The sequence below is a fragment of the Pagrus pagrus genome (assembly GCF_965226575.1).
Source record: "Pagrus pagrus genome assembly, chromosome: 17".
NCBI classification, from domain to species: Eukaryota; Metazoa; Chordata; class Actinopteri; order Spariformes; family Sparidae; genus Pagrus; species Pagrus pagrus.
The window spans coordinates 14,031,030-14,058,235 of NC_140201.1; the positions used below are offsets into that span (position 1 = coordinate 14,031,030).

The window sequence follows — 27,206 nt, forward strand, 5'->3', positions numbered from 1 at the left end:
TGCAGGGGGCCAGCTGCTAATTTTTGCCCTGGCGGCCTGGAGCAGGTTAATACGTCCATGATCTCAACAACCCCTGACATCATGCTCAGCAGGCTGGATGTCTTTGAGTGTCTTGAAACATTTTTCCAGGTGAAACTCTAAATCCCCTGACACTGATCAGATTTGATAATCCCATCACTTCTAATCCGTCTCCTTGCTCTCGAGCTCCATTCACAGCGACGGGTCACGCCTCGACAGGAAGTGACGAACGTGGCCACGAGCGTGACGAACGGCTTGTTCGAAAATACAACAAGGAAGTGGACGTTTATTGTGTATGGAAAATAACCACCGGATAAAAACATCTCTTCGCATCGGGGGGGACGCTTCGCTCGCTTGTTGGGTGTCGGGGGAGGGTGAAGTCACCGTGGACTTGCCCGAGAGCCCGTTTCCGATCGTCTCGAGGGATTCTGCTTGTAGCCTGCTAGCTAGCTAGCGATGAACACGGACGTGGAATTTCACATCAGGCAGAATTATCCGTGGAACAAGCTCCCAGCTAATGTCAAACAGGTACTGTGTGTTCACGTTTCCACGGGGCAGGGTGAGAGGGGAGCACCGCTGTGTCCTGGGGGTGGGGGTGAACCTGTCAATGTCACCGCAGTGCTCTCTGTCATAGAGGCAGCTGTCAGGGTCGCACCGCTCGCTAACCTCCTCTGTGCTGCGGGCAGGGGTTTCACCGGAGCCATAGTTGACCATCATTGCATTACAGCCATTGAAGCTACGCTGCCTCTGCCTAACCTCACTGGCGTCACATGACTGGTTGTTTGATAGATGGCGCCACGTGATGTTAGCGCGTGCATGTCACCTGCAGATTCGTACATTGAGTCCTTTGTGCACAGTGTGCAATATAAATGCAATGTCGAAAAAATATGTGGGATGTCTTACTGTTTAATAATCTGCAGTGATCCCTCCTCCTGCATGAACGTTTAGCCATTACGCCAACATGTCGTGGTGAAGTGGAGGCGGGTGGATGTACAGTACACACAGGAGCTTTGTGCTGCTGTGTGAGCATCAATGTGCATCCTCACCGAAACTGGATTACCATGCGGAAACAGTGAGAAACTTCAATGTGCCTCTAGACCTCCAGGGTTTGTGCTAATGTATTTAAAAATGGTCGGGTTGCACTAAGTTTCCAAGTTCTTCTCAGTGTCTTTATCCCTGAAATTGAACATCTGTATTCCTCACTGTGTGGATGCAAGTTTCAGAGGACAGTGACTGTGACTGAGTGAATGTGCACTAACTGCAAACAGTGGATTTTACAATGAACCGTTAACACAGATATATCGTTAGGCATAGTGCTTTAGTGCTCAGAAAACACATCCGTCCTTTCACACTGTCCAGCGCTGCAGCACTGTATTCCCTTCCTGTCTCTTTAAGCCGGCCCTCCTGAATACTAAGTCTCCCGTGATTGGTCAGCTCACACATGCCTGACCCAGCAACGCCAACAACAACAGAGCAGCTGAGCTAAATAAATGTGCGAACTAGCTGCCAGATGTAAATTATGCAAATATGTGACATGCTGCCTAATGTGGTGTCCCAAAATCACAGAATTAAAGGCGGGACTACTGACGAGGCATTTCAGGAGCAGTGTTTTCTGTGGGAGAGGGCTGCTTCTGTTGGTGCAGACTTTGACCTTTTTAACTCTCAAGATCTTTTGCATGCACGAGAATCTATAAACACTGAAGGAAAAGGAAAAAACGAAAAAGCATAAGCAACTGTAAAATATCCTGCCTCTGTTACATATCTTTGTCACAAGTGTTTGATAACTACATTCAAGGGATCATTACAAAACATGTGTGTATTGGTTGATATATCAATATCAGAATTTTTTACTTTTTTACATCGATATTGGCCTCAAAAATCATGTATCGATCAGTCTTTAAAGAAGGTGAATTTAAAGTGGATCGGCCCCATCATACCTGATACCTGATCCACCTAATAAGGTCAGTGTTGGGGTTTTTGATTGGTGCATTGTTTAAATATCTGTTTGGAACTAGCACAATATCAATAGCCTTAAGATGGGCACTGCTTTATTGCCTGAACTCGAACCTCTGTCTTGATTCTTGTGTCCAAATATTGTTTTTAAACCGTTATTGTTTTAGCTTTATGTCTATCGGTTGCATATCCACAAACTGATGTGTTTGCCACACATTAAATTTGGCCTTGGGAAATATTCCAGAAAATTTACTCATTCATTCATTCATTCATTCATTCATTCATTCATTCATTCATTCAATTCTCAAGAAATCATTGAGGTTTTCCTCATTTGCACTGATGTTGAGACACACAAAATATGCAGAATTAAACCATTTAAAAACAACACTCGGTGAACACAACTGCACACTGAGTTAAAGTGTTTTGATATCATTGTCTTGAATTGTCTTGATACTGTACACATTGCAAGAAAATTGAGCTAATTTTGCCTCTTTGCAGGTAAATCTAACATGGTCCTCACCTGTGTTCTGTGTTTTCTCCTCTGCAGAGTTTGGGGAACTCTCAGCGCGAGTATGAGAAATATGTGCTGCTGTACAGCATCCGCCACCAGCTGCGATTCCGCAATAACCTAGGTGAGGAAGTTTGTTCCTCAAGCCAGTGCTAAACATACACCTTTTACTAGAGGACACAACATGATGAGGTGCGATGTTAAAAGACAACAGGGTGAACAGATCCTCTTCCATTTTATAGCTCTTGTATAGGGCAGGGTATTGGTGCATTTAGCTAAAAGGAACAGCCCTGCAATAAATCCTACTGTCAACATGGTGGGATAAATGTCATTATTCAGACATTATATGTGTCTGAAACACCTAGATGCACCTAATTCATTCAAAAAGATTTATGTATATTGACATTGTCCCTAAGCATCTTTGTCTTCAGTAACCATCAAAGTGATAATAATACAACTTAAGTAATATGTCACTGAACATAACAGTCTCTTAATAGCTGTGTAATAGTAAACACTTAATGTAATTAATTGTGACCTTCTGGAGCTTGTTCAGGATCAATACTCCTTTATTTAACCTGGATTGATCTGTTTTAGATTATGTTACTGTATGAACACTCACCCCAGGCCGTGACCTGGCTGCTGTGTGTGTGTTTTATGAGCAGTGCGCCACGTGAGGAAGGATGAGCGCAAGTACTATGAGGAGCTTCTGAAGTACAGCCGGGATCACCTGATGCTGTACCCCTACCACCTGTCTGACATCATGGTCAAAGGGCTGCGAGTCACTCCATTCTCATATTACATAGGAATCATGGAGGTAAGCAACTTCTGACGCATTGCACAACAGAGTAGCGAGGATGGGGGTTTGATGTGGGGGGTTAAGCTTCTCATACAGCGCAGCATCTGAGTCAGGAGTGCAGCGCTGCTTCCATCTGAAACCCCTAGACAATAACAGCCACAATTTCATCTGTGCTTTCAGAACAATGAGCTGGGTAAACTCAAAGGCACAGAGCTGGAGATCTTATTGTGCAGCAGCAAAGATTCTCTAATTGGTTTGAAAACATCCAGTAATTTAAATTGAACAATGTCTTCAATTTTAGCATCCCTGGAAACCGCTGCAGAAAAGGCAGTTTCCAACAAAACGGGGAATCCCAGAACCCATTATAATAAGAATCTGAGCCTTTTACAGATCCCTGCTGTCAGCGTTATGTGTTCTTTGTTACCTGGATTATTGAAATACACCATATCATATGGTACACCTGACTAGATCTAGATCATATTCACTCCTTTCTGTTACACTCTTTTCTTCAGAAAACACCGTAAGAGCTAAAGGACAGATAAACAACATAAAATAAGCTTCTACAAACACACAATAAACTACAAACATGAGCAAAAGTTTACGGACGTATAACCTTTAGCATACAGAAATGGAAAGGCTAGAAAGCTAACATTAATGAGAAACGAAAAAGATTTCTCACTGTTAAGGCCACCAAATCACTGTCCTGATTGGATAAAGTGGGCAGGGATACCAGGAAATGTCTTTTCTCCTTTACTGCATAAGCGAGGGGAGGACAGACACGGGTTCCTGACCAAACACTCTTTCTCACTGATTACAGTATGAATAAAGAGCTATTTAACACTTATTTTAACTAGAAAATAAGGCTTACAGCATCTTTATAGAAGACACTTCCAAAATTAAAGCTTACAGGAAGTGGTTACCGTATCAATAGACCTTCCCAAGTATGTATAAAGGAGAAACCTGTGTACTTCATTGGCTAGCGTGAGTGAGTCATGCACTTAAAATTACATGGCAAACATCACCTCGCCATAGAGTACATTTAATTATAAGATATATCGAGACATTGTGCAGTTTTAGGAGAGCATGCACTGTAGTGTTTTTCCTCTGTTGATAGACTTGGCTTCAGTCAGGCACTAGGTGTCAGTCAGTGTCTGGTGGAGTGTCGTGTTCAGCTAAGGGAGACAAAGAGGACGAGAAAACACACCCAGAGAAAATCTTCTGTGTTAGCTCTGCAGTCAGTTTGGGATCACTCTCGCTGATGAAGCTCAGTGTGTAGTCTGAGGCTGGCACATCCAAGCTCACAGAGAACCAGTCTGTCAGAGATCAGCCGGGTTCTCCTTCAACTCTGACATTCTCAATGAGATTACTGAGACCATGTGTTCACACGGCTGGGAGTGTTGTTTTGCCATACCACATAGAATTATTCAGATTTTTAGGGATGCAGAGTATCGGCCGCATAATGGGAAATTTATATTGGTGTGCAATTCTTGTTGCCGTTGTTGTTTCTTCTTCTCTGAGTTTATTGGTGGATTGCAAACCAACTTTAAAGGTGCATACCTCCACCTACTGTATCAAGGTGTGTATAGCTACAGTATAGCTATATAGCAACCATTTCCCTCTAGCTTTACATGCAAATAACATGTCATTTCAAGTGCATGACTCACTCATATAGCATACATTTACTAAAGGAGACAACATTTTATCGACAGTAAACATGTCAAATGTCTTTCTTTCTCCTCTGAGTTTATTGGCAGATTGCAAACCGACTTTAAAGGTGCATACCGCCACCCATTGTATCAAAGTTAGTCAATACTGAGCCTGTCAGTGAAAGCTTTGGCTTTGTATTGTCGGCTCTATTTATTGGCTATGTAGCAACAGTTTTTCCTCTACCTTTACATGCAAATGACATGTGAAGTGCACGACTAGCTCATGCTTGCCAAAGATGCACACAGGTTCTCCCTATATTCATACTGATCCTATATATAATAATGGTGTAGCTGCACAAATTTCTTTCTACAAAAGTTCTTAGAGGAGGATAAAGTCTATGAGATTCAACAACAACAACAAATCTTATTAGAGCTGTGGGATATTAAATCAGCCATCTTTGCTCACCACATCTCTTGATTACAGATGATTGTTTTGTAATTTCTCTGCATAATGTCCTCAGATGTATTTCCATTACCTCACAGTGTCTGTGCAGATGTTAGCTGCCACATTTACTTCCCATTTCGTCAGAACAAATATGACTAATGTGCTCAATGTTCTTTTTTATGACTTATCTCATAAACAGGAATAACTACAAACCGTTAAAATGGATTCCCTTTTTTCCAATGCGGGCCAAACCAAACTTGACCGAGCTTTAATTGTGGCCACTGATTCGCCGAAGGCTATGTCATATTCTGATAATCCCTCTTAAGCACTTAATGAAAATGGGGAGTAGAAATTAGCACGGCTGCCCAGATCTGCAAATCCTGTTATTAATCAGAGGCAGGAGGACACAGGAAGAGGGACTGGAAAAATGAGTTTAATTCTTCTTTTCCCTGTCTTCTTTTTCCTTTCTTTTTTTTGCACCTCCAGGATATTATGAACAGTGAGAAGAGTTACGACTCCTTGCCCAATTTCACTGCTGCTGACTGTGAGTTTTTGCCCTTTTTTCCTCATTTTCACCCACAATGTTGAAATAACTTTACTCCCACTCCTGCTTTCTCTGTGTCTCTGTTTCTTTTTTTTAAAAGGGCTGTCAGTGTATGAGGTGATGAAGCAGTCACAGTGAAAAGTTAAAAATCTTTAGGATGCTTAGGGATTTGAATGAGGGTCAGGAGGTCATTTGAGGGGCACTTTAGAGATACCTGACATTGTTTTATTATTCATAGTGCATATCAGTTTTTAGCACTGTCATTAAACTAATGCTGATACAATAGATTATTTGATTGATAGATGAATTGTTTAGTGATTCTCATTTGTGAGAATTCTCTGCTTTTCTGTGTTTTAACTCATAAGATTAATATATTGGGGTCTGGGACTGTCGGGAGAACAAAAACGAGCTATTGGAAGATGTCACATTTAGCTTTTCCAATTAATTGGGAAAATAATTGGTAGATTTATTTTCTTAATTTGTGCTTTGTTGTTTTTTTCACCTTTGTGAAACTGCTTTTCAAATGCAAAGTCCAATTTACAATTTTGGCTTAACTAACAAAGTAAATTCAAATGTGTCTAAATGTTTTTCAGGTGGTAAGGTAATTTTTGTTGTGTGTTGAGGATAAAGATTGGCACCTGTTTTTGATTTGATTCTGTGTTGTAGTTTTTAAATACTGGATGGATGGGAGGAAGGCCCACTACTACTTCTCTTGAATAACAAATCCAAGACTGATAATGATAATGAATGAGAAATGGTTTAAAAAGAAGCTGACTAGCATTTCTAATAAACATAGAACATTTCTTTGTTTCTAACCAGAGCACCTGCCAAGTGGTTTTTGGATGAGCTGATTTAAATCCCATTACATGGTGAATTAAAATCACATCTCAAAACAAAACCAATTTGTTACTGGATCACAATACCAGATCAAGACTGCGTCAAAGCTGAAAGTCGAGTGTAAGAGCAGTGGAGGCATCCTTTGACTTTCTGCTGTCAAGTGAATCAGGCCTTGGCTGTGGCCTTATGAGTGACGGAGTCCTGGCAGTACAGGACCTTCACGCTGTGGAGACAGAAGGCTGCCGGCAGGCTGCCGTGCACGCAGGGGCCGCTCTCCTCTAATCTCCCTGGAGGAGCTTTGGAAGTGTGTCATGCAGAAGTGGGTGGATGAGTGGCTGTGAGAGCGAGAGGTTTACGTAGGCGGATGTTTGCGTGTTGTGTCTGAGTCTCGGTGAAACAGCATGATTCGCGTGTAGGATTGTGCTGCGTTAGGATGCCGAAAATGCAAAATCCCTTAGTGGTCTCTGTTTGTGTTGGCAGCTGTCCCAGCACTGTTAGCTCTGCCCCTTCCAGACCGGTGCGTCATAGGCTAGAGGAGGTGACAAGGTGGTAGTTGGAGCCAAAATGTGCCCAGCTTTGCACAAGTAAGGCCATAAAAGTTGCTATATGGCCCACTATTTTCTGACCCTGACCATGCACATGCTCACTGTTATTATTCTCAGAGAACCGTCTGTGTATGTTTTTCAGATGGATTACTGTTGCTTCTGTGTGTGTAGAGAGGGTGTGTGGGTATTTGTGTGGATGCTTTCCCTCAGCAGAGTTTGGATGAGTCACTGTCACCACTGGTGAAGCTGCTTCTTTCTGCAAAGTAAATCTCCAATATGAAGATGGAAACATCCAGAAAGACATATTCTCAAACTTTGCTACTTGCTGTAATTCTCTTTCTTTTTTTTTCATAAGCCTCAGAGGCTATAATTGAAAAAGGCCAGAGACACTTTTGCAGCAGCCTGATTTATTTGCCTTAGTGTAAATGTGCAGCGATTACAAGTTCATGACCGCTTACCGAAGCATGATTGACTTTTATTTACTTGCTATTTTTCTCTTCACATAGGTCTGCGGCTGCTTGGCATCGGGAGAAACCAGTACATCGACCTGATGAACCAGTGCAGGTCTTCTAAAGTAAGACGTGTTTCTAATAGAGAGCAACAGGGATGATTAATTTTTGTAGGCTTACCAGGAAGTTAGCATCGCCCTGGTTACCTCGTCAAAAAGCCTACCCAATCTCAAGTCACCTGCTTCCCCGTTTGTCTCTCTTGTCAGAAATTCTTCCGCAGGAAGTCGGCGCGGGACCTGCTACCAGCCAAACCAGTGGAAATCTCAGTGGAGCCGTGGTGGGTGGCGCAGACAGGCTACATCACTGAGGACGACATCAGGGTGAGATAAGAGCTTTGTGTCGTTTCTTTCCCACGTTTCTGTTAAATGTGATAATAGATGTGTGTTTAGATATTTTACTTTTAGTGACAGCAGGCTGGGATCAGTGTTGGGATGGATGATATTGTACTGATATCATCCATCCCAATCAACGATCTACAAAATAAGCGAGAGAACGATGTGTGTCGGTGGGATTTTTACTCCGAGCTTTCATTGAAATTCATGCACATTACCCACCAAGCTACAGTCGTTCATCCCATGAGCCCCTGCACTGCTTGTGGAGATCTCACCTGCCTAAAAATAAATACCTGCCAAGTTTCCAACACTTTTTCTCCTCTTCGCATGAAAAAAATAGAAACACTGGAAAACTGTAATCCAGATAGTTATAATATGCAAATGCCTCATCCTTCCAGAGACTGCAGCATGGATACGAACCAACATGTACAGGTGTACTCTAATGTTCGATGTGCGTTATTACAGATCTGTTCCTCAGCAGAGAAGAAAGCCATTGATAAGATGATCGATTCTGGTCCTCAGCTGGCTGGATCAATGGAGTACAATGTGGTCTTAAGTGAGTATCTGTCACGTAGTGTATTTTAATTTAAAACAACTGTATCTGCAAACGTCAGTCATGATTAAATTATAGATAGTGTCAACACCTTGTATTCCAATTATCCTAATTATACAACTTTGATTGTTTTAATACTGTTTTCATCAAGAACAAAATACAAAATATGTTTTTTGATTTATTCATGTAGTTAAGTGCAGTTGGCTTTTTAATTGATTGGTTAGGTCTGTTTTTAGATGTTGTGTTTCATTCCCAGTCTGCCAAAAGTAAATGAACATTTCATTCAGTTGTAATTCCATTTGTAAAAACTCTCTAAAATTGAGGCCAAATTTAGTTGTGTTGTTGTCTTGGACCTGTTATGTGTATTTTTATATATGGAAGACTCAAAGCGGACTTAACATTTGAAACACCACTGCTAATTAACTTACTCTTAAATTCCCATCCCCCTCTCCATCCCTACGGAAGCCGTAAAGGGCCAATGCATTCATACATTTTATTTCATGCGTTTTCCTGTGATAACCAGTTAATTTCATTTGTTTGCTCGAGATCTCGGGTTATTATCTCGAAATAACAACTGCCGTTTTCCCGAGATAACGGGATAATTTTCTCGAGATAACGATATAATCAATTCGAGATTCAAGATATGATAGGCCTGAGATTATGGAGACGCCTGGGACCTCGTAGCTGGTCAGCAATGTAGTTAACAGCGACATCAGGCTCACTGAAATTGTGCCGCTGATATAGCTGAAGCCTTGCTAACTGTCTTTTTAGATTACACACACTAATGTGTATATTATCTGTAATAGCAAGGCATAATGCATAATGCTATCAGACCTTGATTGAAAAGATATGTGACGTGGTGATCGATATGCTCCTGCTCCTCTGACATTGCTACACTGAATGATGTTTCCTGCAATGATTTAATATACTACACTATCGTTTTGTTTTTTGTTTTATCTCGAATTAATTATATCGTTATCTCGGGAAAACAAAGTTTCGTTATCTCTGGAAAATGGCAGTTGTTATTTCGAGATAATAACTCGAGATCTCGAGAAAACAAATTAAATTGACTCGTTATCACAGGAAAATGGAGGAAATAAAATGTATGAATGCATGGCCCTTTAGTGCTTCCGTACATCCCCATCCTTTGGCACAACATTGCATCTTAAACCAGAACTTTGTCAATTTTCAACCAGCTTTGTTGTATCAACAAAAGATTGTTTGCGTTTTGAATGCTTGTCCACGGACACAAAGAAGATAGTTGGATCAAAAGAATGAGAGCAGCCTCTCTCTCACGCTCTCTTCCTCTCCCTCCTCCACGTGCGTGTGAGATCATTGCAAAATGTGGTCCTGGAAACACCACAGAAGTGGTAGTCCCTGCAACTCACGATTCACTGCCCGCGATAATGATAGTATCACGATACAATGATCATCTAATGACACATCACGACATCTGTCTACAACTCTAAATAGGCAAAGTGCACTAATGATGTATTTATTCATTGCACTGTGGTTTCACAGACGCCAACTGTGATGAATCAATTTCCAAAAAAAGTCTGAGCTTAGTGCCTCTTTATCACACACACTGATCGTATGTCAAGAGGAAGTATCATGATATATTGCCATATCAGTACCAAGATATTTGTGCAGGCGACAGACGTTAAAGACAGAAAGATGCTGATGGATTCATCGGTATGACTTTTTATATCTGCCTGCTGGTACAGCATGAATTCACCTCACCTGAAAAAAACAAAAGAAGCATGGAGGAACACAGAAGCTGACACATCAGCCTGCTGCTGGTGTGAATTTCTCAGATGAAGCACAGGGACTGAAGTTGTGTCCATGCAGTTTATATGTTAATTAGAGTGCAGTTTGACAGAGATGAACCTCTGCCTCAGGAGAACTGGTGACTGGGAACAAGTACAATTAAATACAGGAGACGCACAGCAGTTTGAATATAAGCAGCTGTTTTAATGAGATTTGATTGGCTGGATTTTATTTCACCTTTCTTGTACTGTATGTACAATGTTCTACAATAACTAGTTATTTTGTGTCGTAGGATTGTTTTTGTGAACATGATGTTAATGGGTATTACTCTAAGTATGTAAGTTATTCTCACAAAGTATTGTTGTGTTTGTTTTTGTACTCCAGGCTTGTACAATCGGGGCTTCATCTACGTGGATGTTCCCATATCTGATGACAGCTGCATCTCAGGTACATCAGTGTGTGTGTGAATGTGTGTGTGTATGTGTGTCTGTGTGTGTTAGTGAGTGATTATCTTGACTAAACAATGTATGAACCCAAATTGTAACATTGGGAGCTCGAGTGAGCGTCTTGGGTAATGAACCGATCTGAAATGATGCCTCTTAGTGTCATTATACTGCAGGTACATACAGTATTTATTTCAAGTTTAAACAATGTAAAAAAAGACTTTCTTTGTGAAATGTTTTCATAGTTGTTCCTCACTGTTTGTGTCTCTCAGTGCCCCCGCTGGAAGGCTTTGTCATGAACCGCGTCCAGGGCGATTACTTTGAAACGCTTCTCTACAAAATCTTTGTGTCCATTGATGAGCAAACGAACGTAGCGGAGGTAGGCTTTTAGAAATGTGTTTCATTGTCCTTGCCTGCTCCGCTCTTGGAATGTAATGTGACTTTGTGTCCGTGTATGTGTTTATCGATCAGCTTTTCAACTGAGTCCTATTTTTTTTTTCTCTCTCCCTCTCCTGTTCCTTCCTCCCCCTGTGCCTCTCAGCTGGCGAATGTGTTGGAGATTGACTTGGACTTAGTGAAGGTTGGTATCCACTTGTCGCCGAATATGAGACTCCAAATATAATGTACAGACTAAAGTACTTTTTTTTCACAAGAGGAGGGGAGAAGTGGCAGATCTGGGGAATTTAGCCCCACTTTCAAAATTGGCACTGACAGAACGCAGAGGTAATTTTCTCTGCTTCCACTGTGGATTTGAGGAGATTTTGAGTCGTGCTTTTTCTCTCTCTGTATGCTTGGAGGCACACAGTGTGACAGTAGAAAGAAATTACAGCCTTTTATTGTTTTGTTTTTTTTGTAATTTATGTTTTGGAGCCAGATAATTAAGATTTAAGTTTGGCATCAAATCCGAGAGATTAAAATCATTTTTCAGTTATATTCCTTGTTCCTTTGAATTTGCTTTCCAAAGGTATGCTATTGTTAACTTTGTGTGCCGGCACGTTGTTGTATAAATATATACGACATCAGTTTATTACTGTAGTATAATCGCATTGCTGTTTTTTTTAGTTGTTGTAGGCATTTTGAATAAAATAGGTGGAAAATCGGAGAGAGAATCAGGGATATTATTTAGCCTCGCAAGAAGATATTTCTGCACAATTTGTGTGTTTCATTCTGGATACATACTTGCACAAATGTACACCTGAGAGGTAGACTGTTACACACACACATGCACACGCGCGTTTTTTCAGATTAGGTCCAACATGCCTCCATGACTCTACCAGAGGGCCGAGCAGCCATTGTCCAGTTGAATTGGTGCTCGAGTTTGACCCAGTTTTTCCATAGCTTCATATTCACTCTTCATCAGACATGGAGCTAAACTCCCTCTCAGTGTTATGGCCTCCAGTGTAACGAGCTGAAGCACCCCTCCCTGTGCTCTCGGTCTAGTCTCATTGCTGTCGCTGAAAAGTAGCACTTAAGAGAAGTGGTTAAAGGCAGCGGTTGCAACGATTCTCCCAGGAGAAAACCATGTAACTTCAGAGATGATTGAGATGTCTGAGAGGTCTCCTTTGTGTCCAACTTTTCCCGTCGTGACTCCAGTTTAACTTTCTCCTCATGGCCTGAGTCACTTAAAAAAATTTCCTCGCCGTGCCTCTTTTGATATGATAAGAGGGTGACTAAGAGTTGACCTCAGCATGCACCACCGGAGCATTAAGGGGTAGAAAGCAATCGGGCCCGCCATACTTGACTGAGGCGGCCTGTTCAGTCTGAATAAAAGATTTAATGGCAAAGCAAGTTGACGACCATGAATTAAGGAAATAATGAAAAAGCCAGCTGGTAGTTTAGTAGAAAGTACACAGTGTTACCTTTTTTTTATTCCTTTTATAAGGTAAATTTGACCAGACATGAAGTAATGACTTTTTATTGTAGATCCTTTCGGGCATTAAAAGAGCATCGCTCAAGAGTATTCAGGTAGTTTTTGGGCTCTTTTAGACCCTCACAAGGCGATGTTGATGTCGTAGAATCTGACCATGTGACACAGAAGCTGTCGTCTTATATACAGGGAAGTGGTCACGTTTAGAGGTATAGATAAACCTGAACCCTTGTGGCTGTTTATTTACTTTAATATACTTTGAATGCTTAAACATCTTTTTTGTTTTAATAATGTATTTCTATTCCTGTGCACACATGACTGAATGTAGTTGAATTCTGTTGGAGAAAAACAATCTGTGATTAAAAATCAGGTAGGGTTTTGGCATCTCACCAGTTTGAGTCGATATTACACGATGTTACACCAGCATTCATTCAGGAAGAAATCTGGTGTAAAAAACAGAGAGCTTAAATTACCAACTTTTTCAGCGACAGTCTGAAATCATTTTACTGTGAGTGAATACCGCAATCCAGTTTTTCTCTCACTTTCTCATTCCCTCATCAGTGCTCTTTCCTCTTCCTAAAGTCGAACTCACCTCAATACTAAAAGCCCTTGAGGGTGATGATATCTACATGCATCAGACAAATGATGTCAAAGATGGTTCAAACGTCTTGTTTCTACTGTTTTTTATCAGAATGCAGTCTCCATGTACTGTCGCCTCGGCTTCGCTGTAAAGAAAGGTCAGGTGTTCAACTCAGAACAGCTCCACCCCACCTGGAAGAACGCCCCATCTGTAAACAGACTCAGGTATGTACTGGCTGCGCAGACAGCTCTAATGTCAACAATTTCAGCCGGCATGCTGTAATTGAAGTGGCGCCATGTGTTGAACTGTGTTTGTCCTTTTAACTTGCATTGTTTTATGTTTCTAGATGCATTTCTCACTCAAAAATTTAATTTAAAGTCTTAAAATTGATAAAACAGTAAGGGAAACTGATGAATGATTAAATCTTATACATATTGGGATATTAGGATATTTACTCTCATGTAGGGAGAAATTACAGTGCTGCTAACCTTTTTCACATACGCAGTAGTACTATACCAAGACCTGTAAACACACTTGAATGTAGTTTCCCTTATCCTTATATCACTGTGGCTCCGTCCTCTGTGTTAGGAGCACCATGGACCCTCAGAAGATGCTGCTGTCCTGGGAGCAGGGCAGTCCTGTCATGGAGGGAGGCTCCTCAGCCACCGACACCGACACCACCAGTCTGGAAGACCAGGGTCCGTCTGGCCACACAGACACGCACACACACACGTACAGTATACACAAACTCTGCAGTGTAAGCAGATAGATACACATCCTAATGTATGCACGCAAAGCACTTCCTGAACATTACTTGAGAAGTTTTGAAGCAGCCCCGCTAATTAATCCCCCAGAAAGCTCAGAAGTGTTTGTCTAAAAGGGTCTCATTTTCAGTCTAATTTTAACTTATGCATGTTGAGGCGGCACCGTTGGGTTGCTCGGATGAACAAATTGGATGTTATCAAAGTGGCTGTTCATCAACCACATTTACATGTTAATAATCAAATAAATGTAAACTATTTTAGTAAGGCACATGGTTTGAACACATTTCATTTTCAGAAGCTTTTATCTTTAATTTAAGAGTGATGCAGTTTTTATTCCATGCATTAATGTTCTGTAATGTCTCTGTAGCAGACACAGCCAGCGTAAGCAGCCTGAGCATCCCAGCCGCACCCACAAAGAGGATCGCCTTCCTCTTTGACTCCACCCTCACAGCCTTCCTCATGATGGGCAACCTGTCTCCGGTTAGTGACTGCATGTGAACGCACAGATTCTCAAAACTTAATGGAAACACCGACTGTACGTGCTGATTCCTCTGCGTCTTTGTCCCACTATCAGAACCTGAAGAGTCATGCAGTGACCATGTTTGAGGTGGGAAAGCTGTCCGATGAGACTCTGGACAGCTTCCTGGCTGAGTTGGAGAAGGTGAGAAAAGCAATGGAAACAAAGGAAATAAGGATTTGCTAGTGCTCATGTGCACACGCTCACAGGCACTTTTTTCTGGTGTCTGTGTCTCCAGGTGGAGAGCACAGCAGAGGGCGAGGCCCAGCGTTACTTTGACCACGCCTTGACCCTGAAAAATACCATCCTCTTCCTGCGCTACAACAAAGAACTCACTCAGGATCAGGGACCTGATATCCCAAATATAGGTAATTATACAGTTACACCCTCTTTGTCATTACCTTCGTGGATATACAAGATCAAGATGTACATGTCTATGCATGTGGTAAATAAGCAGCTTGCAGGCCAGGTGAGTTTTTGTTTTTTTCACCTGGCATGCTGATTTTCATTCAGATTCCTTTCCAGCCTTCACAGCAGAAACTATTTTTTTGGTCTGTTGTCTCTACACAGTTCTCTTTGCTTCTGCATTTGTGGTTTTTGGAGTTGAGACGCAGTCGACTATTCGTAATTGTTATTTCAAAATCAGTTTCAAAGCTGCACATATCATTAAGACAGAAATTTGAGGTGATGGTGCAGAGTGAAAGTGATGGAACGAGTGTGTTTGTCGGATGAATGATTTAAAGCACAAATGGCTCATTATTTTCAGTGGAAAACAGAAATGTTAGGTATAAAAACCACATGAAATTCAAGTAAATAAAAAAATACAAATATCCACCGGTCAAGATTTGAGTAACTGAGGCTACTTTTCAGCAGATCAGAAGCTCTTTAACACTTTCTTTTCATCTTCACTCTATATTTGAAAAGATATCGTTACAACTTTCCAATCCGACTCTTTAACCTTTCTCTGTCAATAATTAATGAAGCATTTAAAAGTTATTTTCATGTTGAAGTTTTCAGTAAGGCTGGAGACTCTTCCATTTGATCTTCTATTTGTGCTGCTTTTGGTAGATCTCTGCGTCAGTAGCCCCTCCTGAATTTGGTCACGCATTTCTGGACTCAAAGGCTTTCTGTGAGAGTAAATCTGTCTTGCGTCTCCAGGGGGAGCAGCAGAGATCGAGTCCTCCAGTGAGCACAGAGCAAATCTCTGAGTTTCCATGTAGCTACCGTTGTGCCACCAGATGCCGTTTGTTTGGCTTGGCTGCGTGCCTCACTTCTGATTGTCTTATCTCTCAGTCCTCCTCAGCTGCTGCTTCAGACGACTGCTGAGGAGTGAGCGCACTGAGAGCCTGCTGGCAAAAGCTAAACGAAGCCCACAGTGATACAAGACTCTAGTGATGATCCTGATGATTGTTCATTTAGGAAGTGAGGAAATTTGTTGTTGCCAACAAATCTCTTAACAGACTTTGCTGCGACTCTTCAGTGCAGCAACACATGGTGATGGAAAGTTGAATTCTCACTGACAAATTAGAGGCTGTTGTAGAGGAAAGTACGAGACTAAATTATGGAGTTTAATTAGCATTGCATCTCAAAAATCAACAACCAAACAGAAACAACCGTCTTAATGCTCACTTTAACCTGTTTATCTGGGTTTCAGTCGGTGTTTTACATCTGCGAAACTCGACTCTGGCACTGATTTATCTCTTAATCATCACTTGCAGGAGCTCGTAGACACCTCTTGCTTCTTTTATATTTAGAAGGCAAGAGAGGTGATTATTAAACTGACGAGAATGTCAGGTTGACACTTGTGTCCTTTGAGAGGACGTTCTTTTCAGGAGAGCTTGGAGAGAGAGCTCTTCTTAACACCACGGCTACAAAGAAAGGATCCTCACTGTGTGTTCTGGATGTGATACACTGCTCTTCAACCAAGTTACTGATTAATTCACACTTGGCAGATTAACTTCCAGGAGCTTTATTTGACCTTCATCATCTGCTACTTTTTATTTAAAAGGAATAGTTCAGAATCTTTGGGGGAGACACTTTCTTGCTGTAGTCAGATGAGAAGATTGAATCCACTCATATCTGTCTGCAGCTGGTTAGCTTAGTTTAGCATATAGTTTTAGAAACAGCTAGCCAAATTGTTGCACTTGCTTCAAGAAGTGTTAAAACTATAGTCAATAAAAGTAAACATATCATATTTAAGGTGCAGTATTTAAGAATTGGCATCTTGTCAAATTCATGCTCAAATGAAATAGGGGGCAGTGTTGGTGTTTACACTGCTAGCACAGAGCTTTGGACTGAGACAGGCTGGGACTGGCTGGTTTGCATGCTAACTTCAGTATCTCTGCAACACAACACACAGACCTCATAATCTTAAAACTGTTGTTTCTTCATATTCTGTTGACAATTTTAGTTAATTTTTGAATGTTTTCTACTAAAAATCTTACATATTGCACCTTTTTAAATGATTACTTTGGTGAAAGTGAAACTCATCCACACAAATAGTACTTGAGTAAAAATATCCAATATTGAATGAATGTTAGTATCAAAAGCAATTTTCTGGCAATACATTTGTATTTACATGTATGCATGTACTGTATACTACAAATCATCCAATTATCTCATCCCATATTTGCATTTTTCTGATTTTCAGAATCAGTGTTTTTTCTTTTTTGTATAAGATTGCAGATAAAATTAAAAAATTCCAACTTTTGCTTTGATGCAGCATGCAATCTGCAAAGTAACTAAAGTTTTCAAATAAATATAGTGGACTGGAAGTATAAAGTAGCAGAAAACAGAAATATTGAAGTACAAGTACATCAAAATTGTACTTAATGACAGTACAGTAAATGTACTTACATTCCATCGCTGTCCATGCGATTATGCGGTTACTTTAGTCACGTCATGGAGGATACAAGTATACAGACTACATACATACACCTCACCACACTTTGCTCTATAGAAGTTGTGACCGTCGCTCTTTTTTGCCGAACCAGGTTTCCCCTTGGATATGTTGCGCTGCGAGAGCCTGCTGGGTCTGGACCAGGCCACCTGCAGCCGCGTCCTCAACAAGAACTACAAGCTGCTGGTCTCGATGGCGCCTCTCAGCAACGAGATCAGACCCATCAGCAGCTGCACGCCTCAGGTACGACAACTGGAGTGAGGGAGGGGCAGAGGAGGATAGTGTGTGGCATGCTGTGATGTTGTGATCTAATCGACAGTTTGTGTTTTTGCCCTCTTGCTTTGTGCACACATTTGTGTGCCCGGAGTGATTTGTGACTGTGTGCATGCTTTGTGGGCGCTCAGCCTGCAGTTGCCCCCCAACGACAACACTACACAAAGAGAGAGGGAGAGAGAGGAGGCGAGGCTCATGAGTAATTCCTCTGCCTGGCCACAGTCCAGCTTCCTAGCTGAGCTCAGAGAGACCGAGGGAAAGAAGTTAAACTCTTGGTGTGCCATTCATGCTGCTGTTTATTCTCACACTGCTGGGACTCAGCGAAGTGGAATTCACTGAATTATTTTCTTTTGTTTGCTGCTCGCATCTCTAATAGCTGCTTCGATTTCTGCTTCTACGACAACATAGACACAACTAGATTGCCACTCAGTAGAGCACAAACCTCTGCCAAGGCTCAACAGTCCCCTTTAATTCAATCTGCATCAGCTTGTACTCACTCATAGAACACTTAAATACACCTGTTTTTTTTCCATGAGATATTAAAGCAACTGTCCAAAAATCTTGCAATGTTAAAGAAACTAAGAAAAATTCCTGTATGGGGTTTATTCAGAGCTGAGACCCATCCTCCGTCCAAGTTTCATGGAAATATGTTCCATAGTTTTTGTGTAATTCTGCTCACAAACCAACAAACAAACAAACAAACAAATTGAATCACCTTTGCCTCTCTTCATTTTGAGTGTGTGTTTATGTAAGAAACAAAATGGAGGGAAACATTTCCCAGGATGTGTACATGTGTATGTATTAGCTCCGCTCCTTCACACTTAAATATGCGTGCATGTTTGACTCTCCCTACAGCACATTGGCCCGGCCATCCCCGAGGTGAGCTCCATCTGGTTCAAGCTGTACCTGTACCACGTGACCGGCCAAGGCCCGCCGTCGCTGCTGCTCTCCAAAGGCTCCAGGCTCCGAAAACTGCCGGACATATTTCAGGTTAATAAACTACTAATAAACCAAACTAATAAATAATCAAGTGGAGGTGCACTTTTGAGTTAGTGAGTGCATGCTGATACAGACTGTACTGTACAAGCAACAGAAATGTCTTTGAAGCCGGATAAGAAAAGTCCCAAGTGTGATAAGAAAAACGATACTCGGGACGCTTTTTCATTCCTTTTCGACACCTTCCCTTTTAAAATTGTGACCTTGCTGTTTCATTTGGTGGAACAGTAATCAGAGCGCTGGAGGGAGGTTAAATTCAAGGCCGTTTCCTTTGTCCCCGTTCATCAACTCTCGTTTCTCAACAAAGCACCTGGTGCATCACAATCGCAGTCATATCACACCGTGCACCTGCGTTTTCCTCCTCAAAGGCTTCCCAGTGGTCTTGGAATTTCTTAACTATCCTGGGAATGTGAGACAGGGGACGAAAGAGAGTTTGATGCAGTAAATTCTCAGGGGAGGACAGGTAATATCATGCAAATGGGTCACTTTTATAGCAGCGTAAAGCTTTCTACTTGTTGTCTACTTCTCATTTTATTCCTTTAAGTAGGAAAAAACATGCAGAAGTCATGGAAGGTGATGAAGAGTGATGTCTCCTCTCCTCCAACTTTGTTTTCACTTGCTCAATTAAACCACGTCTAATATAAATAGTAGTGAGATTATTTATCACCTGTAAAAAAGATATAAATGTTATCTTCTTTTAAATTCTGAGCTGCTTTTCCTTCCTTTTGCTGGTTTTCTTTCCTGCTACCTTATGTCAAAAGTGTTGACAAGCTCTTTACATATTATATGAGAAGCCTTCTTATTATTTATCATTACTCCATTCAGTGAGTAATGAGCTGCCCCATGATGCTATAGACCAAAACGTCGCAGTCCTGATGGTTTCAGTGATGAGCAGCTTAAAAAGAAACCTTCAGTTGACCTGTCTGTGTCTCTCTATTCAGGTCTACGACAGGTTGCTTATCACTTCCTGGGGTCACGACCCCGGAGTCGTGCCTACATCCAACGTGCTGACCATGCTCAACGATGCCCTCACACACTCTGCTGTACTAATCCAGGTAAACACACAAACACACACACATGCTCCAGTTTTACAATGAGGTTTCTTTAGGAAGTTGGTGTTTTGTTTTAGTTGCTTGGATTTGAACTGTATGTATCTGCTCTCCTTGTGTGGATATATAAACTGTACTGTTATGTGTGTCAACCCTCAGGGTCACGGTATGCACGGTCATGGAGAAACAGTTCACATCCCATTCCCCTTCGATGAGGAAGATCTGAAAGCAGGTGAGTTAATATACGTGGATACATTTATAAAATCACTATCATTAACAGCCTATGAGTTACACTAATACATGTTAAAAGTAGATGTAAAGGGGAATCATTCAGTCTTAAAGCTAGTCTTAAAAACAGAGCAGGATTAACTTACTTACTGATAATATAATGATCGTAAACCACTACATTTTTCAATATTTGCACGTCGTCACTGCCATGTTGTGTGCAAATGTTTAACGTAAACTCAGTCTAGCTCTGCTGTTTTTTTCTGGCGGCTTTGAGGGTTTTAACTCGTCAAACATCATGAAAGGGTTTTGAATCCTCTGAAATCCTTTTCTTCGTGAATTTGTGTCTCAAGCTTAACGCTAACACCAGCGTCTCATCCCCTTAATACATTAAGAATCTCCCACCCTCTGGAGAAACATATTTTGTATGGCTAACAATTTATATGGAAGTACATATAAACAATTAACTAGTTGCTTATTAGCAGGCATATTAGGAGCATATTAGTTTAGTCATTAAAAAGCACTTACTAATGCCTAATTCCCACTAGGAGAACCTAAGTATCAAACTACCAGGGAGTTAGTTATGAGCAAAACCTCACTTTGAATAGGGAACATATTGTGAGTTTAAAAGACTTAATTTAGAGGCTGTTTACACCTGACATGAACATGCGTCCCGGGTGATCCGAACACGATTGGACAGCTCTACATACAAGTGTTGACAACCACCACTGTGATTCAATCATCTAAACAACTTGTTGCGTTGGTCAGGGATGCGTTCGACCACATGTATTTTGTAGTGTAAACGCTGATTGTCCTCATGCATCCCCGACAAGGTCGTCATAAATGCAGGACGTGATGGTTGTTATGGTGACAGGCCGCCCACTGACGTCCTCTGTGAAACAAGAAGAAGAAGCCACAACAACAGGCAGAATAGATTACACGCTGTCTGCTTTCCATGCAGTTTACTGGAATGCAAATTACATGTTTTGGCTCTCTTACATGTCGATGTTTGCAACAGACTTTTAGGGAACAAACAACCTGTTTCAGCTGATATAATTATTTAACAAGTCACAGCAATATCCCCAGTCTTCCCTTGTAAAAAGTGTTGTTGCGGCACTGCGTTTATCAGCTGTTTTCAACTGATTTCACCATTTACATTGATGGACAACAAGTCAAATTTACAATTACAGTCAACACTAACTAATATAGGCTACTTCTTTGTAGCCTGTGGAGAAAGTCTCCAGACTGCCTTAAAAAAACGCTCAATTGTGTGAGTTGTTAGGAGAACTGAGTGAAACGCGGTCTCTGACAAATACTTAATTATTTGGGCCTTCTTTTAAATTCTGCATATGTTATACATGAAGTTATTTCCTTCTTTATGTAAAAACCATTGTCCCAGTGCTTTACGTTTTTTTTCTCATAACACACCTACAGTTTCCTTACTATCAGTAATTAGGATGATATTAATGAAAATGTCTTAGTTAATGGCTTAGTTCATTATTACTTGTAGAATATGGTAATGCAGAATAAGGCATTAATAAGTCCTTTGTAATAACCAATAATGAGCCAAACGCCACTAACGATGCATGCTAAAAAGCAACTTGTTAATGGTTAAAATGCATACCCTAACATTTAGACATTAATAGAAGTATCTGCGATTGGAAGCATCACTCACATTGTATGTGTCGTCTCTTTCCCACTCCACTATTTCTCCAGATTTCTCCTACTCCAACATGTGTACGCACAAGTCGCTGCAGAAGCTGAAGGAGAACGTGGACCTGGAGCATCAGTGTGGCTACATCACCATGCTCAACGCCAACAACAGGCACCGTCGCAGGCCCAGCGACAGCACCGAGTGCAGAGGTAGGGGCGCCAATGCAAATGAAATGTGTATGTGAGCATTTGAGAGATGAGACCTATAGTCGAATTAGTAACAATGTCCTCGCCTCTGGTGGCTATTGGCACTGATGGTGGAAATTAGATAAAGATTGCTCACAGTCCAGTTTAATTATGCTGTTTGTCTGCATAATTGTGTCCCTCATTGCGATAGCCCTTTGCTAATGGACGTGGATCGAACAATGTTAGCCTTTACTTTGAGATTTACTGATTGAATCTTGCCGACGTCAGTGAGCACAGATTTTGTTTAACATACATTTCATGCACAAAACAGTGAACAGTTTCTTTTAACTGATATTTATTCAAAAAGTTGAATGAAGGTTCTTAACTGAATGGTCTTCAAGCTGTAATTGAGCTATTGTAGGCACTTTTTTTCAAGGGGACACCCATCTAGGTGGAGGCCTTGACACGAACGGCAGCACCGAGTCCTTTGAGCTTGTGACAGAAGAAAACAACGGGGACGGCAAAGTAAAGACAGACAGTAAGTCTACTTTTTATCTTCTGGTAACTTTTGAAGAGTTGTTTGAGGGTCTAAAGAGACGGTAAAGACGGGAAAGACATAGGAAATTGTGACAAAGGTCTCATGCTGGGTTCAAACCCAGTTAATGGAAATGATGTATGCCTCATGCCGTACTGAATGTTCCAGTCCTTTTCTTTCAGCCCTTAACTCTGAAGACGAGTGGGTCCCTCTTGAGCTGTGCTTTGGCATGCCCCTCTTCAGCTCCGAGCTCAACCGCAAAGTGTGTCGAAAAATCGCCTCGCACAAACTGTGCTGCAACGAAAGGTACAAAAAAAAGCCAATACAAAACACCCAGCATCGTCAAAAATTTCACTTTTGTTTAAAAACACAGAGAAAATTGTAAAGTCGTGTGTCGAAGCAGTGCCAGACTCCAGCTTTGTTGTTTTTTTCAGCCTTCAAGAGCTACTTCACTCAAGCCGAAAGCTATCGCTGAAGGTGTTGAGCTTCGTTCAGTCATTCCAGGTAAAAACACTCTGCCGTCTCTTCAGGCGGCCACTTGAGAATATTCGCAGAAAAGAAATAACAACGACCGTTGAAACTATCAGCAGTTTGATATTACGTCAGTTAGAATCATCAACACAAGACTGATGAAAAACATCTACATTTATTTAATAAAATTGTTGGTTTAGATACAACGTCAAGATCAACAATGTGGGGAAAAGACATGCATTTGTTTTCTGAAGATAATGAGATATTCAAGCTGTGATCTTGTGGAAAGTAGCTTCACATGAGAAAACAGCTTAATTAAATCTTTTATTTGGAATAAGAAGTATGAGCAGCACTTAAGTGTATTTTTTTCTTGAGATAACGAAGTCATGATTTTTATATAACTTAAACTTAACTTAAAACAATTATCAGCAACCATGACCGCTCCTGCCAGGTATTTCATTACGACTTTTGTTTTTAATCGATCGATAATACAGTAAATTATTCTTACACCAGTCAGCTAATTTCTATTTAGTATGTATCCTGATAAATTTGTCGACCTCATAAGTATAACGTTATCATGACATGATCCACAACAGACCTCTAACTGGATGTAAATCTACTGACGCAAATGTTTTATTTAACTTTACTGGAACATGAAAGATAAAGCATTAACAAGCCAACCATGGAGTGCCGTGTATCACACTTGTAGTGTCCTGAACGTCGGAGGAGAAACCAAGAAATAACTGCAAGCATGAAAAAGCATGCAAACAATTAAATTGTTGAAATTGAGAGCAGTAACACGAATAATGAAAAATAAGCTTATTTGTGAGTGTGAAGAGGAGGAATAATCAAGATTTGAGAGAAAAGCAATTTAATAGAAAATGGAGGGGAATGATAAATAAGTAGTTTTAGTTTAAAATTTGAATGTCCTGTCTCGTTTGTGTCTCGTCTGCCCATGTCGCAGACCTTACTAATGTAACTGAGCCTCGTGGCGCTGTCTGCATGCCACATGCTACATTTATACACAAACTCTCAACCTCATCATTTGAGAGTAACTATTTTGATGATAGATTAATTAAAAAGATAAATTATTTCAGTCATTTTTTTTGCTGGTTCCAGCTTTTCAGCTTTTCTCTTTGTCGTTTATGATAGTAAATGTTTGGGTTTTAGACTGTTGGTTGGACAAAAGAAGAAATTTGAAGCCTTTAGTTTGGGCTGTGGGAAATTGTTATGAGCAATTCACAGTATTGTATATATTAAACAACTTAAAAACTTTATGAATTGTGAAAAAAATATGCAGATTAATCAATAATGAAAATACTGTTAGTCGCAGCCGTACGTGCAGCCATCTTGTGACCATTTTTGGAGACATTGCGAGTAAAATTTTATGACTAGGAGCACTGTGCCACTTGCAAACATGTCCCCTGTGATTTAGCTTTTTAAAATCATCATCAAATATCATATGAAACAGCAGCATTTCTGCTTGTAACATGTTGCCATGACTGCCACAGCAATTAAAAAAAAGAAAATCACAAAAGAAAACAAAACCTTTCAAGACCCGCACAGCATCACTTCACTTTGTGAACATTGTTATTTCTGTAAATTCTCCGTTTATTACCGAAGCATTTACAGTATCTGTGACGCAGTTAAAATGGGAGAAAATGTGTTTCGTTGCGTGACGATTCAAGTGATGCTCCTAACATTTTCAACAGGGAGCACCAGTGCTGCATTTGGAAAAAGTAATCCTGGAGCCCTGTCTATGTGATTTGGATGTTTTCCAAAGCAGAAATGAATCAGACAGGAACTGTTCTACCTCGCCTTTCCTGACTTTATTTTATGCCGGAGAGATGTATCCTTCCCCCACATATCTCATCCGCTCTGCCTGATGTTCTGATCTGTGACATTTGCCCCTTGTGTTGACAGGAAACTGTTCAGCCCGCTGACATGGACAGCGGCGTGTCGAACCCTCTCAGTCAACCCCCGGCGGAGTCCGGTGTCCCCCTGCCCGCCCTCAACCTCCTCTTCAAGGACGGGCAGCTGAAGGAGTGGAGCGGGCGGGCCCCTCCTCCCCTAGACATCACAGCTCTGCAGAAGGACCAACCGACATAAAGCCCCCGCCGAAACTTCCCGATTTGGTCGCGAGGAAATTCTTAATCGAGGTCCAACCCTGCATCATCATCACAAGGAAACACTCATTCAGAAACCTCGCCCTCGTATCCGTCAGTGTCCACTCATGGGAAAATTAACCCCCGCCAGCACTTTGTCATATACCTACTGTATGAGGAATCATCCTTCTGACACTAGTTCAAACCCCCTCCTGCTCTTCCCCTCTGTGATTCCTCGTATCTGTAGTAAGGCAGTGTTATCTGTTGGGTTGGTGCTATTATCACAGTATATAACAGTGATGCAGGTAAACAGCATTATAACCTGGAACACCATTTAACTGGAAACACGAGCGCTGTTCTCCACTGACCAGCCCCTACCCTTCAATCACTGGATGTGTTGTGATCCTCGGGAGCGGAGTGTAAAGTGCTTGATATTGAATAGGTGTTTTAAAAAAAAAAAAAAAAGACCCACAAAGTAAATCAAGTGTTGAACAGACTTCTTCAGGAATCGTTCGACAATATGCATATTCTAGGACCAAGTGTGGAGTCCAGATACAGACCCCGCTGCCTCCCCGTGTTGTCTCATGTTAAGTGATCTGATGCATGATACTGTCGCACAACTCATACCATGAAAAAGAAAAAAACTTTTCTCTTTACTTGTAATCAATATTTGGGGCATTTATTATTTGCACTGTGCAGGATTTCTCCAAACCTGTGGATGAAGTAAATGTCATGTTTTTTTTGTTTTTTTTCCAAGCATTGGATTCGTCGTAGTGCGCACATGATGTAAGAGCTCACGCTTGCCACCAGAAAGTGTTTCCTCTTGGAAACTTATTAGAAATCGACTGGGCATCAGAGAAACTGCTGTTTTTTTTTTCTTTTTAGTCCTTTGTTTTCATTTTCTTCTCAGTACAAGAGAACACCAAAGACCATTTTCTTTTCCTGTATAATGAGTTTTTTAATCTTGAATCTGTTTTATTCTCCTACCTTTTTTCTTTTGCTGCCTTATTACTGCCAGCCAGCCAATCATAAACCACCAGGTCTTTGATCAAATCCCTGGATTTGATTTGCTTATGTTTAATTATGTTTGCCTTTCTTAGATTTTACAGATGATTTATATGTGCATTTGAATTTGAATGAGTGTAAATAACCAACAAAAGCAACATGATTGGGGTCACTAACTACCAACCCTGACCCGTGTTCAAGAATTCAACAAGATTAACCAAGTGCACCTAATTGCATAGAATGGGAACAGTCAGGTCTGTGTGTTTGACCCGGGCCTGTTGCCACTGCTGCCTGCCAGCATCTCTCCCTGGATCGACTCCAGTTCGTGTGCAGTGCACTCTTGGCCGGCCCGCCACACTCTCCATGGCATTCTGTTTACATCGTGTTTTGCAAAAAAAAAAAGGCGGCTTGTAGTCTAGAGAGGAGAACTTTGGCTGTGAAAGCTGTCACACAACCGTGGGATGGAAACGCTAATGCTTTGCCCAGCTTCTCCGAGATTTGATGGCCCCAAAATGTGTGCGAAGTCTGTCACAAATTTTCAGTGTGGCGCCAAGAATACTTTGCGTCGCATTTAGAGTGATAACCCATTTTGTTGAGGTTTAATTGTTTTGAAGGAATCTGCAGTTTTTGACCCACTTGTGGTTGTCGTTTCTCATAACGTGACGCTGAAATAGACAAAAAAGACTTACCATGAGGTCCCGTTGAAGCATGACGACTGTGTAGAAACTATTGTGTGTATGTTGTGTATGCGTGTGTATTGTACACCTCACTTTTGGTGTGTTTTCATACACGCCTACCTTTCACAATAAGAGCCCCTCTCCCCTTCTTTCCCCCAATCCTGCCTGTCTGTTATCTAGTTGCAGTACATCCCAGATCTCCCCCATCCTCCCCCAGGTATACATCCACCACAGTGTTTTAAAAAAAATGCTAGTTTTATATGTCAGCCTATATTTTAGGAAATCTTTGTTGTAGCTTGTTTAATGGGACTGTGAATATCATTGACTTGAGTTAATAATGATGTAATTAAATGGGTTAAAAAAACAAAAACAAAGAAAGTGACATTCCTTCAACATGCCCTTCCTCCATCCATGCTCTATCTCCCCTCTCTGCTCCAGATACATATTATTATTACAAATAAATATGTAAAAAGTATATGAAAGTATAAATAAATATGTAATAACTTTT

At 41.0% G+C, this 27,206-nt stretch overlaps 1 protein-coding gene across 2 annotated transcripts; it reads left to right on the plus strand.

The window, feature by feature from the left end:
• Positions 1-231: 231 nt before the first annotated feature.
• On the plus strand, positions 232-27,206 carry fam91a1 (family with sequence similarity 91 member A1). Of its 2 annotated transcripts, none has more exons than XM_084378589.1 (24): positions 232-546; positions 2,519-2,603; positions 3,142-3,293; positions 5,853-5,910; positions 7,799-7,866; positions 8,008-8,121; positions 8,599-8,689; positions 10,838-10,900; positions 11,169-11,275; positions 11,438-11,476; positions 13,455-13,567; positions 13,932-14,041; positions 14,475-14,587; positions 14,682-14,768; positions 14,863-14,992; positions 17,618-17,766; positions 18,652-18,786; positions 19,734-19,847; positions 20,001-20,073; positions 21,783-21,929; positions 22,327-22,443; positions 22,623-22,746; positions 22,875-22,944; positions 24,835-27,206. In XM_084378589.1, the coding sequence occupies exons 1-24, from the start codon at positions 475-477 to the stop codon at positions 25,018-25,020; spliced, it is 2,517 nt and encodes an 838-aa protein (XP_084234715.1). In that variant the 5' UTR covers positions 232-474; the 3' UTR covers positions 25,021-27,206. The 2 variants fall into 2 exon arrangements, with proteins under 2 accessions (XP_084234715.1, XP_084234716.1); XM_084378590.1 differs by having other exon boundaries at positions 233-546; positions 22,342-22,443.

Bases quoted from the DNA above. Each gene is read 5' to 3' on its own strand.
- fam91a1 (XM_084378589.1), top strand. From the start codon at position 475: ATGAACACGGACGTGGAATTTCACATCAGGCAGAATTATCCGTGGAAC. The intron at 8,122-8,598 runs GTGAGATAAGAG...GCGTTATTACAG, and splicing joins TCACTGAGGACGACATCAGG to ATCTGTTCCTCAGCAGAGAA. The intron at 22,945-24,834 runs GTAAAAACACTC...TTGTGTTGACAG, and splicing joins GCTTCGTTCAGTCATTCCAG to GAAACTGTTCAGCCCGCTGA.